Raw genomic sequence first — 19,863 nt, 5'->3', positions numbered from 1 at the left:
AGTCCCACCTGGAAGAGGTTTTGCGGGGGCAGGAAAGAGGACATGGTGACAGAGCAGGTAACAAGTACAGCTAAAAGAAAAGGAAAGAATGGGAGTGGGTACACAATCGGAAAGTGTGGAACTCAACCTTGAGTCCAGAAGGTTGTAAGCTGCCGTGTTTGAAGATGAGATATCGTTCCTCCAGTTTACGTTGTGATTCACATGGAGCATCCCAGAGAGTGTGTAAGTTTATACAGTGTTTCTCCTGAGCCACATGGGTTCTCTACCTGTCAATCAAGCTGTAGAGTATTTCCTTGCCCAGACAGTTTTCTGAGATAAGCACCAGGTATCGAGGGGTGACGTAGGCTTCATGGAGAGACATGATCTTCTCATGATGCAGGGCCTTCAGCACCTCATACTCCTGGAGCACTGCCTGCTTGTTCTCTCCCTCATAGTGAATAATCTTGGCCATGAAGATTTTCCCGGTGGCATTTTCCTTACACTCTCGGACCACGCCAAAGCGTCCCCTGGAGAGGAAGGAGAGTACATCAGCCTTTACACATCAACCCCCTTCCCCCAGACTCAGAGACACAGCCCTGGCCCTTTGGATGGGCTCTCACACACCATGTACCAACATTGCTAACACCAAAAGGCCATATCAAGCAGGGAGCTCCTTCCTGTTGTGGGGGAGCTCAGAACAGGCACTTTAAAGAGATTTCTGCTCAACCTCCTCCCATTCAAAGTCTCTGTTTCATATGGTGCTCAGAATTATACTGAATATACCAGTGCATTAACAATTTGCAATAACCTCCTTCCTTTTGTACTCTATTCTGTTCTTTATAATGGATCCCTTCCACTTCCTTAAGGGGAGGAGATGGCCTAGTGGTATTATCACCGGACTGTTAATCCAGAGACCTGGATAATGTTCTCGGACCCAGGTCCAAATCCTGCCACGGCAGATGGTGGGATTTGAATTCAATAAAATATCTGGAATTAAGAATCTAATGATGACCGTGAATCCATTGTTGATTGTCAAGAAAATCCCATCTGGGTCATTAATGTCCTTTAGGGAAGGAAACTGCCATCCTTACCTGGTCTGGCCTACATGTGACTCCAGACCCACAGCAGTGTGGTTGACTCCTAACTGCCCCCGGGATGGGAAATAAATGCTGCCTATCTAATGATGCCCACATCCTATCAATGAATTTTTAAAGAAGTTTCCTCTTGTCAATGAGTGAAGAAGCAGGGGGCAATGGTTTAAAATTCTGGATTGCCATTTTTAGGATTTGGATAAGAAATGTTCCTTTTCTCTCTCAGAGGCCTGTGTGAGTTTGGAACTCTCTGCCACAGAAAGCAGCCCCATTAAATATTGCTAATGCGGATGTGGATTGATTCTTGTTCAGGAGGGGAATCAAGGGTTATCGGGGGGGTGGTGTGTAGACAGGAATATGGAGACACAGAAAGGTCAGCCATTATTTTATTGAAAAGTGGGTCAGGCTGAGGACCCTGAATGGCCTACTTCATGTGTTTGGATTGCAAAAGCCGCCCTTATTGAGGCTCGCTCTCAATTCCAAATTTATGTTGTAACCGAGTTTAAATCTCACCATCTGTCACGATGGGATTTGAATCCACATCCCCAGAGTATTAGCTGGGACCTCAGGATGGCTAATCCAGTGTTTGCACTGCAGTCACCATTTCCTGTCCCTCTGAGAGGCCATTCAGGCCTGATGGTCTGCTTGTTGATTGGGTTAGGATTAGGCCCATCAGTGGAGCCTGTCAGGGTGTGCAATTACTCACAGAATGTTGAGGGGGCACTCTATTAAAGTGCCCCATGGTTGAGAGGGATGGTCTGGTCGAGATTCTGCTCCTGTGTGGGATCATCGCCAAAGTTACTGGGAAATATAACTCATGATGGTTTTCCATCTCGTTAACCCCAGTCTTGCATTTGCCTCTGATGTAAGGACAATGAGAAAACAAACCACTTTGCCCATCACTGCCTTATTTTGTCAAAAGAGCAAAGAGGATTCTACTTTGTCTGCATGACATGAAAGGACTGCATTTGTGTAGAGCCTATAACATCCTATGGATGCCAAGAGCACTCAGCAGCTGGCGATGTAACTCCTGAAGTGCGGCCGTTGCTGCGATGTCAGAAACCTGGCAGTCAACTGTACACAGCAAGATCCCACAAAGGGCCTGGTGATAATGGTCAGATTGAGTAGCGCAGCACTGCCACCAACAATGTCTGATGGGTAATGCATTGCCCGTCAGTTTGAGTCCCACCCCAGAGGGCTGCAGCAGGAACTCGAGGCTGAGAGCACAGTGCCATAGTGAGGGTGTGCTCTCTCCTTCTCAGCGTAAATAACCTCCACTGAGTCAGATGGGAGAACACATGGCCCCTCTTCAAAGGGACAACTGGTGTCCTGGATAATCATGGAAGCAGGCCATTCAGTCCATTGACTCCATACTGACTCTCGGAAGAGTATCTCATCTCCTACCCTATCCCTGTAACCTTGCATTTCCCATGGCCAATCCACATCACCTGCACACTTTAGCACAGCCAATCCACCTTAACCTGCACATCTTTGGACTGTGGGAGGAAACCGGAGCACCCAGAGGAAACCCACGCAGACACGGGGAGAATGTGTAAACTCCACACAGACAGTCATCCGAGGGTGGAATTGAACCTGGGTCCCTGGCACTGTGAGGCAGCAGTGCTAACCACTGAGCCACCGTGCTGCCCCAATTGTTATACCTCAGCTGACGTCAGTGAAGGAACAGATTAATTGGTCTCCTCCTGTTTGTGGGAGCTTGCTTTGCGCAAATTAGCTTCTGAGTGTCTTACAGTAGTCTTCAGAAACTGCCACCTCCCCTCCTCCCCCACCGGCTGTACAGTCCTTCAGGAGTCCCGAGGGTGTACAGGATGCTATAGAAATGCAAATCCTTCCTTTTATGATTTAGTTAATCGCTCGAGTGAACCCCAAAAGGGCATTGGGGGGTGGGGGAGTGTGAATGGAAGAGTTGGAGTCAGAGAAGATTGGAGAATAACCTTGTTTTCCCCCCTGCCCCAGAGCTGGGTCAACCAGCATGTAAAAATCATATTGCTATGGGCTTGGAGTCACATGTAGGCCAGACCAAGCAATGACAGTAGATGTCTGCCCCCTCCCTGAAGGACATTAGTGACCCAGATGGATTTGGCTTTTCCAGCATCGGTCACATGGTTTCCATTAGACTAAATCCAGATCTTTATTAAAACTGAAATTTCACTGGTTGCCAAATTGGGATTTGAACCCTGGTCCTCAGGACATTAACCTGGGTTTGTATGTTTCTGTGCTAGTAACATCACCACTACCCCAGCACCTCCCAATTATAGAACCTCTCAGCCTCATGTAGTTGAATATGCCCTGAACTGGTGAGGAAATGGAAGGATTATTGAGAAGCTGTGAAAGGGGAGCACTACCTCACAAAGTGCGTCTTTAGGTGACATTTCAAACTGAGGATCCCTCAGCTGCACGTAGCCCCGAGTAAGATTGGCCTCAAGCATTTGTTGTGTCTACAGTATCCACCCTGTCACCATCCTCTGCCTGTCTGACCTCCCTGTCCTCCTCCCACATTACAGTCGGTGGTCCAGCATTCAGCTGCCCTGGGGGCTTGAACTCTGGAGTGTCGCTAAACTCCTCCCCTTCTCTTCCCCTTCCCCCCCACCACACCCTTCCACAGGCTCCTTCAGAGCTTCCCCTTTGAGCAAACCTCTCCCCTTACTTCCTTCGTTGGTTCAAGCATCAGAAAGTGCAGCTGCTAAGCATTAGGGTGACCAGATGCCAAGGTGCTACACCAATGTGCCACACCAATGTGCCATGTTGTTGTTGTTCTGGTGGTGGTGTCAGCGCCCCCTTCAGGAGCTTTACCTGGCCTTCTCTTCCATGAACGTGTAGGGTTTCTGGGGGACAACCTGCCTCAGTCCCATGGTGGAACCATCGGCCAGCCTGGAGCTGGGGGACAGCCTGGTAGGAGTCAATGAAGAGTCCGATCCCACAGGAGAGATGCTCGGGGCTGGGACAATGTCACGAGCTGGAGAGATGGGTAAAGTGGTGGCTGCCAATGGAGAGACTGATGGAGTTACAGGGGAGGTGGTTACAGACTTGAACTTTCTTGGCGCAGGGGTCACTGTAGCGGCAGGGGTCACCATAGGGGCAGGGGTCACAGTCTTAGGGGCAGGGGTCACAGTCTTAGGGGCAGGGGTCACTGGCTTTGGGACTGGGGTCACTGTAGGGGCAGGGGTCACTATTGAGGTAGGAGTCGATGTTGGGGCAGGGGTCACAGTTAGGGCAGAGGTCACTGTCTTTGGGACTAGGGTCACTGTAGGGGCAGGGGTCACTATTGAGGAAGGGGTCGATGTTGGAAGAGGGGTCACAGTCTTAGGGGCAGGGGTCACTGTCTTTGGGACTAGGGTCACTGTAGGGGCAGGAGTCACCATTGAGGTAGGGGTTGATGTTAGGTCAGGGGTCACAGTCTTAGGGGCAGGGGTCACTGTCTTTGGGACTAGGGTCACTGTAGGGGCAGGGGTCACTATTGAGGTAGGGGTCGACGTTGGGGCAGAGGTCACAGTCTTAGGGGCAGGGGTCACTGTCTTTGGGACTAGAGTCACTGTAGGGGCAGGGATCACTATTGAGGTAGGGGTCGATGTTGGGGCAGAGGTCACAGTTAGGGCAGAGGTCACTATCTTTGGGGCAGGGGTGAACTTTGAGGAGATTGGGGTCACAGTCAATGGGGAAGGCATGGTTGGGGGTCCTGGGTCATGGGTTGGTGTCACTTTTGCAGGATAGACTGGCACAGAGGAGATGGTGGGAGCAGGTGGAGTGTGTTGCTCTGTAACAAAAAGACAAAAGACTCCAAATTAAACAGATATTGTCAACATTTGAGTAATATCCCGTGTACAGGCATTGGGGGGTAAAAAACACACAAAACAGGTATCAAAGACAGAACTTTACATATTGAAGGGCATATCCTCTGGTCACTATCTACAGTGGCAGGTTTTGGCTAATTTAGATTCTGAAAGACTGAATATTTCCAAGACATTTTAAATTTCCTGAAACATTGTCACTTTTATCAATTCAGATAATTGATACCCAGCACAGATCCCACTGCTTGCTGTGGGATAACGACTGGAATTAGCAAACTGTGGGGATTGAATACTGACCCACTTCCTTCAAACAATGCGGCTATGTCCTTACAGCATCTCCCTGGGGACCAGGCGGGGCCTCGGCCTGACCGTCTCATCAGAAAGACAGTACCTTAGACGCTGCAGCACTCTCTCAGCACAGCAAGACCCCACCTGCGATGTTATACACACACAGGTGTCCAGGATGGGGCTTGAACCCACAAACTGGTGTCTGCAAGGCCAGAGAACTGTTCACTGGAAAGTTCAGTTAGGACTGGGCCCAACCAATTGGGGGCTACAGCCAAATACAACTGTTGGCCTCAGTGCCCTTGGGCTAGCAAGTTGAAAACCAGCTTAGAGACAAAAGAACTGCAGATGCTGGAACCCAAGGTAGACAAACAGGAGCCTGGAAGGACACATCAGGGCCAGGCAGCATCTGGAGGAAAGGAGCCGTCAATGTTCTGGGTAATACTCTTCTTCAGGGAAAACCAGTTGATGTCTAGATTCTGATCTCTTTGCTACAACAGCATTCACGCAATGACTCAAATCAAACTTACACAAGGTAGCTCTGAAGAGAAGTTGCAAATCATGAGGAAAGTCTGAGCAACAGAAGGAGATATTCAGCCAGGTCCCTGAGTTCACAGATTTTTCACATTTTCTGTGTGTTTATTAGGTTGGAAGATCTCTCTTTTTTTTTTGTTAACATGTTGTGTTTTTATGATTGTGTTAAAGTGTAATCAGTTGTGAGGTGTGCTAATGCACTGAGCTCAAAACTGCGGAGTCGGAGAATAGAACTACAAAGGGAGAAGAATTCTAACCAAAGACCATATTGCTGGGCCAATAGGGACGGTCACACACACACACACACACACACACACACACACACACACATGCTCACACACGCACGCGCGCGCACACACACACATACACACACAATCTCACACACACACATACATAACAACACACAAACAAAAACACACAGTGCTGGGAGCAAGATATGACTACATGTGGGTGCTCTTGCTGGGATTGGTATCCCAATTGGATGATCTGATGGAAAGCACAGTTTAAACACCAAGGAACAGGGTGCAGACAGGTGGGTAGGAGCATGGCCCTCAAAGTCATCACGGCTGCAGCAAGGGAAGGGTTAAGGGGAAAAGACAGAACATTAGAGGTGAGGATTCTCTGATCAGCCATGCCCTCATTGAGTGGTGGAGCAGATTCGAAGGGCTGATCCTGTGTCTCATTGTTTCAGCGTAATGTGGTCAGTTCTGGGAATATCGAGAAATTGTTGGTGAAGTGACCACCAGCAGTGAGCTCCTGTTAGCGAGATCACTTGAAGGAACCAGTGATGTGAACATATGGCATTGCTTGGTCTCTTAGTAAATGGTAAATGAAGTGGACATTGTAGCTGAAGCCTGTTTTATGCTGTTGATGCTTATAGTATGGGGTAAGGATTTCTGAGTGTCATGCATCGCTTTGTTTAAGAGTTCAACATTGATAAATAAAGTCTTAAGGAATATCAAGAGGAGAGCGAGAGAGAGGCTAAGACATTTAGGGAGGCTCCAGAGTTTTGTGATCCTGGAAGCTGAAGGCACAGTTGCTAATAATACAGGATTAAAATCAGGGACATACCAGAGGCCGAAGTTGAAGGGTCGGAGAGAGATCTCGAGGGTTGTGAGGCTGGAGGAGATTACAGAGATAGGGAGGGAGAAGACATGGAGGGAGTTGAAAACAAGGAGGAGGATTTTAGAATCAATGTCATTCAAGGCCATTGAGAAAAAGGGGTGATTTAAATATTTTAGCATCATTGCTGTTATTTTAGATTAACTGGTGTGCCCTCACCAGCTGACAGAACATTTATCATCACCAATACAATCCAACCCACCCCCACCCAATCACCCCCACCCCATCCCCATCCCCATCCACCTCCATCCAATCCCAACTCATCCACCCATCCCCATCCAACCTACACCCACACTCCCATCCACCTCCACACGAATCCAACCCCACCCCTATCCACCCCATCAACACCATCCAATCCCACCGCCACCCCTACCCAACCCTCATCCACCCCCATCCCATCCCCGTCCACCCTCATTCACTCACCCCCATCCATCACCATGCCTATCCAACCCAGCCCCATAGAACACAGCCCCATCCAACCCAGCCCAATCCCAGTTTAATCCAATCTCAGTCCCAATCCTAATCCCAAACCCAAACCCATCCCAATCCAATCCTAATCTCGATCCCAACCCAATTCATTCCCAATCACAACCTAACACAATCCCAACTTGTTTCCAATCCAAGCCACCCCAACACAACCCAATATAATCCCAATCTAATCTCAATCTCAATCCCATTCAAATTCCAACCCAATCAAATCCCAATCCTAAACCAACCCAATCCCAATCTAATCCAATCCCAATCTTATTCCAATCCCAATCTAACCCAATCCCAACTCATTCCCAATTCAATCCAAACCCAACCCTAACCCAATCCAATCCAGTCCAATCTAATTCCAACCCAAACCCAACCCAAACCCAATATCAATCTCAATCCAACCCAATCCATATCCAATTCAGTGCAATCCAAACCCAATTCAGATCAATCCCAACACAGTCCAATCCTAAATCCAGCTCTATTTATCCCAATTCCACCCAACCTAGTTCACCTCAAGCCAATCTCACCCAAACTGACCCAGTCTCAATCCTGGCCAGTTCTGTCCAAGCCCAGCAGATGGATTATAGGGATATCTCTGTCCCACCGTAGCAATTGAGAAGCAGTGGACATGTCCCCTGTGTATCCTTCACGTGAGCTCCACACCGTGATCCTACGTACCTGGTTTCTCCTCCTCGATAACAACCCTCTCTGAGGTCTGACTGTAGGGGCCTTGGCCAGCTTTGTTAACACAAGCCACTCGGAACCTGAGAGTGCCACTTGTTAACTCAGTGGCGTTGAAGAAACAGTCGGTAATTTGAGCTGAGAGAACCTTCCAGCTGTCCTCTCCTGCCACCAGAAATCAATTGTTTTCATTAAACATACAACTTGCATTTACGTAGCATCTTTAACATCATCCCTGAAGCACTTCAGAGGGGTGATCATCCTTCACACTTAACCACATAAGGACATAAGGTGAGTGAGGGCTGGGTTAATGATGGGGGCTTTGAGGAAGAGGGAGGAAAGCTGAGGGATTTATGGAGGAAATTCCAGGGTCTTGGGCGTCGGTGTAGGACTAATGTTGAAGAATACTCTGTCCAAAGGAGGGTCATACTGGACCTGAAATGTTAGCTCTACTCTCTCTCTAGATATGCTGCCAGACCTGCTGAGTTTCTACAGCATTCTCTGTGTTTGTTTCAGAGAGTCAGAAACTGGAAAACTGCAAGTGGCTGGAATAGAAAGGTTGAAGGGATGTCGGAATGGTGTGAGGCTGGAGGAGGTTACAGAGAGAGGGTGGGGCCATGGAGGGATGTTAAACAGACTCATTGGGTTGAAGGGCCTATATGGTCTTGTTATCAGTAAGGGGCGTCATATGGTGATTGCAGTAAAATGGGAAATGGAGCCAAGGATTGTCACATCAGACATTATCTCATTGAATGGCAGAGCAGACTCAATGGGCTGAATGGTCTAATTCTGCTCCCACGTGTTATGGGAATGAGGATTTGCAGGAACTGGGAGCAGAGGGGTGAGTGGGACTTGGTGTGAGTTTGGAGCAGGACTGTCCATGTTTACTGAGGGTGAGAACAAGCAAGGCTGAGCAGGAGCCTGATTATAGATTATAGAATCCCTACAGTGTGGAAACAGGCCCTTCGGCCCAACAAGTCCACACCGACCCTTGCAGCATCCCACCCAGACCCATCCCCCTATAACCCACACACCCCTGAACACTACAGGCAATTTAGCATGGCCAATCCACCTAGCCTGTACATCTTTGGACTGTGGGAGGAAACCGGAGGAAACCCACACAGACACGGGGAGAATGTGCAAACTCTGCACAGATAGTCACCCGAGGCTGGAATCGAACCTGGGTCCCTGGCGCTGTGAGGCTGCAGTGCTAACCACTGAGCCACCGTGCCGCCTGAGGGACAAGCCCAGTCTAGATGTAGCAGGTGAGGGTTGCACAGGCTGGGTGAACTCAGGCACAGGTGGAGCTGGGAGATATCAAGATGATGGAAGTAGGCGGGCTCAGTGGTGGAGACAACGTGAGACACGAAACTGGGCAAATGGGCATTTGGGAGAAAGGAGGTTGAGGATCCCTCTGTGCCTTTTCCTGTGGCCTGAAGACAAAACCCACTAAGGGCTGAGTGGACTGGTTAATGCTGAGGGTTGGTACAGGACACAAAACCCAGGTCCCCCACTACGCCACCGCACCCCCCCCCCCCCACCCCACGCCACCCCCCAACGCCCTCCGGCCTTGTGCCAACTGGATGGAGTCCTTACCAGAAAGTTTCTGCTCCAATGTGTAGGTGCAAGGGCCGAGGGTTTCCGCTGGTTTCCATATGATGAGTGCTGTGTTCTTGTATACCTGAGGGATTTCAGGGGGTCCCGGCCTCCCGGGGAGCCCTGTGGGGAAGACGGAGAGCTGGGTGATGTGCGCAGAGGCTCGGCTCGGATCACAAACGGTGAGGGGAGGTGGGTTGGGGGTTGGTGGGAGAAGGTCTGCTTCTGCTGGGACTTCTCACGTGTAGCGCTCTCGCCTCTGAGGCAGGATACTGTGCTGAGCCACTACACAGAGTCCAGACTGAGGCGGAGAGGGGGGCAGACTGAGGGCGTGCCATATGGTCAGAAGTGAGTCAGTCGAGTTGTTAAACCAAGGCCCCTCTCGATAAGTCCCAGGTCACCGGTTTGACTAAGTTCAGGGCCTACAGCCTGGTTGACATTTACACCTCAACCAGTATCACTGGGAAAAAACAGATTACTCGCTCCTTGTGGAGGTTTAATGTGAACAATCAGGCATCAAGCTTCCCTTGATTTTTAAAAATTTGTTTCCAGGATGTGGGCACTACTGGCTAAGAACTGCATTTATTACCCAGAAGGCAGTTAGGAATTAGCCACATTGCTGAGGGTCTTTTTTTTCCTTATTCCCTCACAGGATGAGGGTGTCGCTGGCTAGGCAGCATTTATTGTCCATCCCTAATTGCCCAGGGGGCAGTTAAGAGTCAACCACATTGCTGTGGTTCTGGAGTCACATGTAGGCCAGACCAGGTAAGGATGGCAGCTTCCTTCCCTAAAGGACATTAGTGACTCAGATGGGCATGTCACCAATAGTTTAATGGATATCTTAATTCCAGAATATTTCTATTGAACTCAAATTCCACCATCAGACATGGCGGGATTCGAACCTGGGTCCCCAGAATGTTATCTGGAGTTGCGGTGATTTTGTGGTAAATAACAGGCCAACATGAGGGAAAATGTTTATGCTGGAGTATCCCTGCCTTACAGGCCTGGTTTCCCAAGGACTGTGGGAGCAGGGGAACGTTCCCGTCGGTGGAATAGTCCCTTCCCCGAGCGGCGATGACTTACGAGCGAGGGAGACGGTGCAGGAGCTACTGGCTGACCCCAGGGGGTTGGTGGCTGAGCACTCGTACACACCGATGTCGTTTCGTGACGTCTTCGTGATGGTCACGAGCTGGCGACCATCAGGACACGACACGATCATAATCCTGTCGTCTGGCACGAGCGGCTTCTGGTCTGGAATGGAAAACCCAGGAGAAACATAATCCCACAATTACCGTGGCACAGCTGGAGGCCATTCAGCCTATCGGACCGTCACCAGTTCCAATACCCAGTGCCGAGTTCCTGTCTTTTCTCCATTTACCATTTCTGTCCCAATAAGCATCCAACGCCCCTCTGGAATCCCTCAATTAAACCTGCCTCCCCTACATTGCCAGGCAGTGCATTTCACACCCTTAATACTCACTGAGTGAGAAAGCTTTATTTTTTCTCTCACTTCACCCTCACAACTCACTGCTAACTCATACCCCCTCGTTCTTCTTCCTTTTACAAGCAGGAACAGTTCCTCCCCGTCTACTCAGCCCAGCCCACTCATGATGTTGTAAACTCTGTCTGATCTCCCTCTCAGCCTCATCTCTCCCAGGAGAACTGTCCCAACTTCTTCAATCTCTCCTCATCACTGACGTTTCTCATCCCTGGAACCCTTCTTGTAAATCGCTCCTGCACTCCCTGCAATACACATACACCTTTCCTATGATGTTACTCCCACATCTGTATAAAATACTCCAGCTGAGGTCTAACAAGTATCTTGTACAAGTTCAGCATCACCTCCTTGCTCTTGTATTCTATGCCCCGATTAATAAAGCTGCTCTCCCCTCTGTCCTACCACCTTTGGTGATCTGCGTACATAAACACCCAGCTCCTTCTGCCCCTGCTCCCCGTTTAGAATTGTACCCCCTATTCTATATTGACTTCAATGTTCTTCTGACGAAAGCATGTATTGTGGAGACAGGTCGAGAGAGGGAGAGCAACATTACAGTGTTGGGGGTCAGGAGCACTGTTTACACAAACATGGGTTGTTCACAGGAATGAAAGACCCACAGAATTACTGACCTTTTGACCAGATGACGGTGGGAGTGGGGCTTCCTGCTGGTAAACTACAGAGGGTTAAGGGATCATCTTCGAGCAGCACCTGGTCTTTAAGTTTAACATGGAAGACAGGAGGGAAATCTGTGAAGACAAACCAAATGGAACCTTGTCATGTTTGATTGACATACTGTTAGAACGCACCTCTACTCGCAAACACAAAACACGCAAAATACAAACACAAAACACAAAACTTAAAACACAGATCCAAAGCACAAAACATAAACGCATAGCACAGCACAACACAAAGTTCCTGTAGAAACTAACTGAAACATTTCCAGTCCCCGCCCACCCCCTCCATCCCCTGCATCACCCAATTTCAGGGATAGAAATGTGTGGAACAATGTGACGTGGTGTTAATGGAGAGGGTTTCTGTGCGATCTTCATGAACACTCGATTATTAATTACAGACAGAGGCTCCAGGTACATGGGAAATGAATCTTGAACTATAACCACAGGATCGAAAAATAATAGCCCGCACTCAAGCATTACATACCCACACACACACACACACAGACAAACAGACAGACACACACACACACCCCCACAAAAGCACACACACACACACACACAAACACACAGACAGACAGACACACACACACACATACACTCACAGACACACACACACACACACACACACGGACACACACACACAAACACATACACACAAACACACACACATACACACAAACACATACACACACACACACACATACACGGACACACACACACACACACTCACGGACACACTCACGGACACACACACACTCACACAGACACACACACACACAGACACACACACACACAGACACACACACACACACACTCACGGACACACACACACAGACACTCACACTCACACAGACACAGACAGACAGACAGACAGACAGACACACACACACACACACAGACAGACAGACACACACACGCACACACACATACACTCACAGACAGACAGACACACATACGCACACACACATACACTCACAGACACACACACACACACACACTCACACAAACACACACTCTCACACACACACACTCACAAAGACACGCACACACTCACACACACACACACACACACACTCACACAAACACACACACTCTATCAGCCAGACATATACACAGAGACACACTCGCTCATCCAGACAAACATACACTCACCCTACACTCACTCACAGACACACTCACACAGGTCCTTACACACACATCCACTCACCCACAGCCTCAAGCACACATATCCACATATACACACCACGCAGCGCAATGTCCTCAAACTAAAAATCAGGCTCCCAGGACAGGGACAGCACGGGATTAGATACAGAGTAAAGCTCCCTCTACACTGTCTCCCATCAAACACTCCCAGGGCAGGGGCAGCATGGGGTTAGATACAGAGTAAAGCTCTCTCTACACCGTCCCCATCCATCAAACACTCCAAGGGCAGGGACAGCACAGGGTTAGATACAGAGTAAGGCTCCGTCTCGTGTACCTGAAGCACTTCTGTGATAGACCATTGAGGCTTCCTCAGAGGCCACAGCCAGAGAGATATTGGGTTGTGATATCGCCTTGTCTCTCCTCATTCTCAGGAACCCCCATCGTTCCCACTGTGACCTTCGCTCACCATGAGCAGATGCTGCAGATAATTAAAGACAAGTTCTTAAAGTAACCTTACTCTAAAAACCCACCCGCTGTGTTTGGTATGACACTGTGTCACTGCTGGATCCATTGCTACATAATGTTTGCCCATCATTGGCACATCCACTCAACACAATGACATTCAGTGGTGAAACCCCCACTATCAACATCCTGGGGGTTACCATTGACCAGAAACTCAGCTGAACTCATCATATAACGGCTAAAAGAACAGGTCAGATGTTAGGACTATTGCAGAGTAACTCACCTCCTGACTCCCCAAAGTCCGCCATCTACAAGGCACAAGTCAGGAGTGTGAGGGAATACGCCCCACTTGCCTGGATGGTGGAGGGAGTGGGATGTTTGTGGATGTGGTGCCAATCAAGCGGCTGCTTTGTCCTGGATGGTGTTGAGCTTCTTGAGTGTTGTTGGGGCTGCCCCCATCCAGGCAAGTGGGGCGTATTCCATCACATTCCTGACTTGTACCTTGTAGATGGTGGACAGGGTTTGAGGAGTTGGGAGGTGAGTTACTTGCCGCAGTATTCCCAGCCTCTGGCCTGCGCTTGTAGCCACTGTGTTTATGCAGTGAGTTCATGTGGTGTGACACTAACTCTAGGCATCTCTGTCCTGGACACGTGCCTGGGGTTGAGGAGGAGGCAGATGCTGTGTTGCTCCTCCTGCTTCTACTGCATTACACCCACAGCAACGTGGTTGACTCTTAACTACCCACTGGGCAACTAGGGATGGGCAATAAATGCTGGCCTGACCAGTGACTCCCTCATCCTGTGAGTGAATAAAGTACAAATGAACAGTTAATGAATTATTTCGGTTAATTCTTTGCCAACCTGAGGGGATTACCCACAGTAACACTGGATGGATACACATGGATGTGGGCAGGATGATGTCACAGTCTTGAATGACTGGGACCCTGAAGGGGATTCGACACTGCTTCCCCCCCCCCCCCCCTCCACTTCCCAAACATGCCAGGTCCTGAGCCTACAACCCTACCCCCCCAACTCCTAGAAGGACAGCCCTTCCCCACATACCACCCCTTGGCAGTACCCATGCCATGCCACTCCCTGAAGGGACAAGGCTAGCCTCATGGTATCTGACTAGGGCTGTGTATGAGGCTGCTCTGTACTGACTGTTATATCCCAGCAGTGTCCCCTGCAATTCTAGCAACCACTTGCATTTATATAGCCCCTTTGTACAGGGTGCCTCGCAGGAGCATAAGGCAGACATTTATTGACATTATGTAAAGAAATGCCAGCGAAAGCTTTGTCAAGGAACCCAGTGCCCTAAAAGAGGACATGAATGTTATTATTTACTGTTCTTGTAAATTGTCCTGATGAGGGCAAATTGAAAAGCTTCAACAAAAGGCCATTTTACCTGCATGGCTCAAGGACACAAATATTAACACCATGTACAAGCATACAGAGAGGTAGCTTTGTACTAAGCTCTCTTGGAGGACAGGGTTATGGAGGCATTTCCAGAGCTTTGTACACAGGAAGCTGGAGACACAGCAACCATTGGTGGAATAATGGGAATGGGAAAGCAAACCGAACTGGAGGAACACAGACATCCCGGAGTGATCAGAGATAGGGAAAGGCAAGTCCACAGTGGGATTCGAGAATTTTAACAGCAACATAATACTGGTCTGGGAGCCCATCAGGTTTAGAGAGGAGAGGGCTGTGGTGGGGGAGAAGGGGGGGGCGGGTGGGTGGGTGGTGAAACAGGATTTGTTGTGAGCTGCAATAGGGAGAGCAGATTTTGGTGGAAGGGAGGGAAGGGACAGAAAGATACATGGATGGGCTGAGATGGGAGGAACATGGAGTTGGGGGTGATCAGATCAGACACAATCTCATTGAATGGCAGAGCAGACTCGATGGGCTGAATGGCCTACTTCTGTTCCAACATCTTAAGGAGTTTTATGTGAAGAATAAACAGTAGCACGGACTATGATAATAAGGGGCTCGGTGGTTAGCACAGCTGCCTCACAACAATTCCTCACTCGGGTGACTGTCTGTGTAGAGTTTGCACATTCTCCCCGTGTCTGTGTGGGTTTCCTCCGGGTGTTCCTGTTTCCTCCCACAGTCCAAAGATGTGCGGGTTGGGGTGGATTGGCCATGCTAAATTGCCCATAGTGTTCAGGGGTGTGTAGGTTAGGTGAATTAGCCATAGGTATTGCAGGGTTACAGGGGTAGGTTTGGGGGTGGGTGCTCTGAGTGAGATGTTCTTCGGAGAGTCAGTGTGAACGCGATGGGCCGAACGGACTCTTTCGGCAATGTGGAGATTCTATGATTCTAAGATAAAAAATTGCAGACACTGGAGATCTGAAACAAAGACAGGAACCTTCAACTGTTGCAATTAAACACCAGTCAAGCTTCAGAAAGCGCTGGTGAAACTCAGCGGGTCTGGCAGCATTTGTGGGGAGAGAAACAGAGTTAACATTTTGAGCTAGCCTGGGCCAGTTGGGGCCAAATGGCCTGTTTCTGTGCAGTACAATAGTGGGGAAGCTGACAGGGGGACAGGGTGGATAACTGAGGAAGCTTTCCTTACCTCTCTCGGGTTTAGAGGAGACACTGGTGTCTGACTGCAGTGACTCTGAGGAGGGCATTGGGCGAGTCTGCGTTGCCAGCTGGTTCTGCGGGATGCCCAGCTTCTTCAGCGACCCTGCCTCTGAGGTGGATCTCCTCAGCAGAGACAGGAAGGGGCCCCGCTTGCCCTCCTTTGCCTCCTGCAGAACGGGGGCCCCGGGCTCTGAGGAGATGCCTTCCACCCTCTCCTCTGAGTGACTGTGGCTGAAACGTAGAGAGATGCCCGAGATGGTTGACTCGATCTTCCTCCTCATGGCCAGGGCTGGAGAGTTCTTGTGTTCCTTCCTGAGGGGCTCGGACTCACTCTGTGGGGAGCTGAGCTCCAGCTTCCCTCTCTCCCAATCCGCCCCCTCCTCCGGCTTCCTATCCTTCGCACTGCTTCTCCCAAAGGACCAAGAATGTTTGCGGCCACCAACTGGCAGCTCATCCCTCACCTTCTCCTCCTTTCCCGGTGCCCCCTTGAACTTCAGCGACAGCTTCCTGACAAAGCTGGATTCCCTTGCAGCTTCTGGAATGTTCTGCTCGGACCTGGACCTGGACTTGTCCTCTCCGTAGCTGAGGAAAGCCTCTTGACCCTTCAGGACCTGTATAGGTGCCCCTCGTTCTGCCGGACGGTACATGTTGTCTCCTTTCTGGGGGGGTTGCTCCAATTTCTCCTCAGATTTGGGTCTTATCAGATGTTTCAGACTTCGGGTCAATGACGATTGCTGCTTCACCTTCTTAAACTTTGCCTCAAAGATCTCCTCGGATTCAATGTTCTCAATATTCAAGTACTGGCCCAAGCTGGACGACTTGACTTTCATTGGTGGGGTGATGGCCTCCTGGTTTGGACTGATCTGGTTCTGCTCCCCTTGCCCCATTGGGGCTCCGTCCAGCTGGGGGACCAGGATGAGGGCCTTAACACTGTCTCCGGGAGCCTGACTGGTCACCAGGGTTTGGCCGCTCTCAGGGGAGATCGGGGCCTTGTCTTCAGGCCTCTCGACTACACCTTCTGGGGTCGTAGCTGTGTCCATTGCCTCCTGAGTGGACAGAGTGGGGATGTCTGGAGGCTCTGGGATTGGGAGGGGTCTGGTTGCTGGGGGAACTGGTGGGGCAGAGGCTCGGAGTTTGCCCCCAGCGGCCAGTCCTGGCCTTGACCATTCCCCTCGGGAGGTGGTTGGGACTGTAGGAGTCACCGAGGGCTGGTCATCTGCCTGGAGGGGTTCGGAGGCAGGGCTGGGGCTGGGGGTGGGGGTGTCAGCTGACAGGTTACTGTGGGTGATGACAGCGGTCTTTCCAATCATTGTCTTCATGCAAGGCCCTTCCACTTCCAGCCTCGGCTCCTCCGCCATCTTAATCTCGGGCGTAGCTGCTCTCCGGTCCTTGCCTACGGTGGACTTGACTGGTGTCGGGGGCCTGGAGCCATCGTACTTGGAGGGATCAGTCAAAGCCGAGAGTGAGGGCGATTCCTTCAGGGGGAAGCCGGGCTCGGAGTAGCCTCGTGAATCCGGCTGGGGGACAGGGATTTCCAACGGGGCCCCCACTGGCCGGTGGAGGACAGTGGACTCCCCCCCTTGGGAGAATGACGCACTCTTCCTCAGGAGATGGCCTTCAGAGGGCTCCTCACTGGGGGCAGTGTCAGTGGACACTGCCCTGGCCAACCTGGGCTGAACACACAAACACACCAATTAGGAACTGGAGGAGGCCACTTGGCCCTTCCAGCCTGCTACACCATTCAATACAAACTTATTTTAACCTCTACTCTACATCCTCGCACATTCCCGATAATATTCCATCCCCTTTGGTCAGCAGGAATCTATCTTCCTAGGCCTTAAAAATATTTAAAGATTCTGCATTCATTGCCTTTTGAAGGGGAATTCCAAAGACTCACAACCCTCTGAGAGAAAAGAAATGTTTCCTCATCTCTGTCCTGGCCGGGTGACCCCTGATTTTTAAACTTTGATCCCTAGTTCTAGATTGTCCCTCAGGAGGAAGCATCCTCTCCTTTGGAGGAAGAGAGTTCCAAAGACTCACAACCCTCTGAGGTCATTTAAAGACTACAAGATAATTAGGCCATTCGGCCCATCGAGTCTGCTCCACCATTCGATCATGACTGATATGTTTCTCAACCCCTTTCTCCCGCCTTCTCCCCATAACCCTTGATCCCCTTACCAATCAAGAACCTATCTATCTCTGTCTTAAATACACTCAATGACTTGGCCTCCACAGCTCTCTTCAGCAATGAGTTCCACAGATTCACCCCCCTCAGGCTGAAGAAATTCCTCCTCATCTCAGTTCTAAAGGGTCGTCCCTTCACTCTGAGGCTGTGCCCTCAGGTCCTAGTCTCTCCTCCTGGTGGAAACACTTTCTGCATGTTCAGGCCTCTCAGTATTCTGTAAGTTTCAATCAGATCCCCCTCATCCTTCTAAACTCCATCAAGTACAGACCGAGACTCCTCAACCACTCCTCACATGGCAAGTCCTTCATCCCTCAGGGTCATTCTTGTAAACTTCCTCTGGACCCCCTTTAATGCCAACATATCCTTTCTTAGATACATGGCCCAAAACTGCTCCCAATATTCCAAATGCAGCTTTACAGGGAGGCAATGGCCTGGTGGTATTGTCGCTGGACTGTTAATCTAGAGACCCAGATAATATTCTGGCAACCTGGGTTCGAATCCTGCCACAGCAGTTGATGGAATTTGAATTTAATAAAATATCTGGAGTTAAGAATCTAATGACAATCCATTGCTGATTGTTGGGGAAAAACCCATCTGGTTCACTAATGTCCTTTAGGGAAGGAAACTGCCATCCTTACCTGGTCTGGCCTATGTGTGACTCCAGACCCACAGCAATGTGGTTGACTTTTAACTGCCCTCTGGGCAGCTAGAGATGAGTAATAAATGCTGGCCTAACCAGTAATGCCCTCATCCCATGAATGAATAAAGAAAAAAAAACCTAGAGTCTTATACAGTCTCAGCAGCACATCCCTGCTCTTGTATTCTAACCCTCTTGAAATGAACGCTAACATTGTATTTGCCTTTCTAACTGCTAACTGAACCTGCATGTTAACCTTAAGAGAATCCTGAACTAGGACTCCTCAGTCCCTTTGTGCTTCAGATTTCCGTAGCCTTTCCCCTTTTAGAAAATAGTCTATGCCTCTATTCTTCCTACCAAAATGCATAACCTCACACGTTCCTACATTGTATTCCATCTTATATTTTTCCTGATCTCTGCCTTAAATGGCTCTGTCATTCAGTAAGGTCAGCGCCACTCTGGCTCTGGCCTCAGCCTTACTTCCTTCTTTGTCTGTCATCGCCCTCAGTGTTTTGGCTCATCAGAGATCTGTCTAACTCTGCCCCAATCAATGGCCCAGCCCCACTCCTCCCTGTCGAACTATTGTAGACCTTCCACCCACTTATTCAAACACTGACCACCCCCGAGAGAAAAGAAAATCTGCCACATCTCCATCTCAAATGGAGGGCCCCATATCTGCCCTCTCGTGCTAATCTCCCCCACAACCTCTCCCACATCACCCTGTTCTTTCCCCTCAGGGTATTGTGTGTCTCAGTAAGATCACCCACTGGGTACAGGCCCAATCTGCTCAACCTTCCCTCCTCGCAATCACTGGTCCCAACCAGGAATCAGCCAAGCTAACGTTTAGTGAACCGTTCTAAATGCAATTATATCCTTTCTTATGCAGGGAGACCAAAACTGTACCCCTAGATGTGGTCTCACAAATACCCTGTATAATTGTAGTGAAACACCCCAACACAGTACATCCATTATTGAGAGACATTATCAGACAGATGTTATTATAATATTCCATTTCCCTCCCCTTCAATAAACAATAACATTCCATTCACTTTCTGAATCATTTGCTGTGTCTGCAGACTAACGTTTTGAGATTCCTGCCTTTGGA

The 19,863-nt window shown here is 49.6% G+C and overlaps 1 protein-coding gene across 1 annotated transcript in view; it reads right to left on the bottom strand.

Moving 5' to 3' along the window:
• Positions 1-262: 262 nt before the first annotated feature.
• The window catches only part of spega (striated muscle enriched protein kinase a), a 149,400-nt gene continuing 129,799 nt past the window's right edge, over positions 263-19,863 (bottom strand). The window contains exons 19-26 of the mRNA XM_048599279.1: positions 15,926-17,604; positions 13,224-13,367; positions 11,702-11,818; positions 10,658-10,825; positions 9,575-9,697; positions 7,976-8,143; positions 3,885-4,845; positions 263-506 (exon numbers count right to left, since the gene is read on the bottom strand). Coding sequence (XP_048455236.1) covers positions 263-506; positions 3,885-4,845; positions 7,976-8,143; positions 9,575-9,697; positions 10,658-10,825; positions 11,702-11,818; positions 13,224-13,367; positions 15,926-17,604 — 3,604 coding nt within the window. The remainder of the gene's footprint in view (positions 507-3,884; positions 4,846-7,975; positions 8,144-9,574; positions 9,698-10,657; positions 10,826-11,701; positions 11,819-13,223; positions 13,368-15,925; positions 17,605-19,863) is intronic.

The sequence above is a fragment of the Rhincodon typus genome, chromosome 7, assembly GCF_021869965.1.
Source record: "Rhincodon typus isolate 14 chromosome 7, sRhiTyp1.1, whole genome shotgun sequence".
Taxonomy (NCBI): Eukaryota; Metazoa; Chordata; class Chondrichthyes; order Orectolobiformes; family Rhincodontidae; genus Rhincodon; species Rhincodon typus.
Note: the sequence above shows the minus strand (reverse complement) of the source record. Positions and strands in the feature narration are given on the sequence as shown.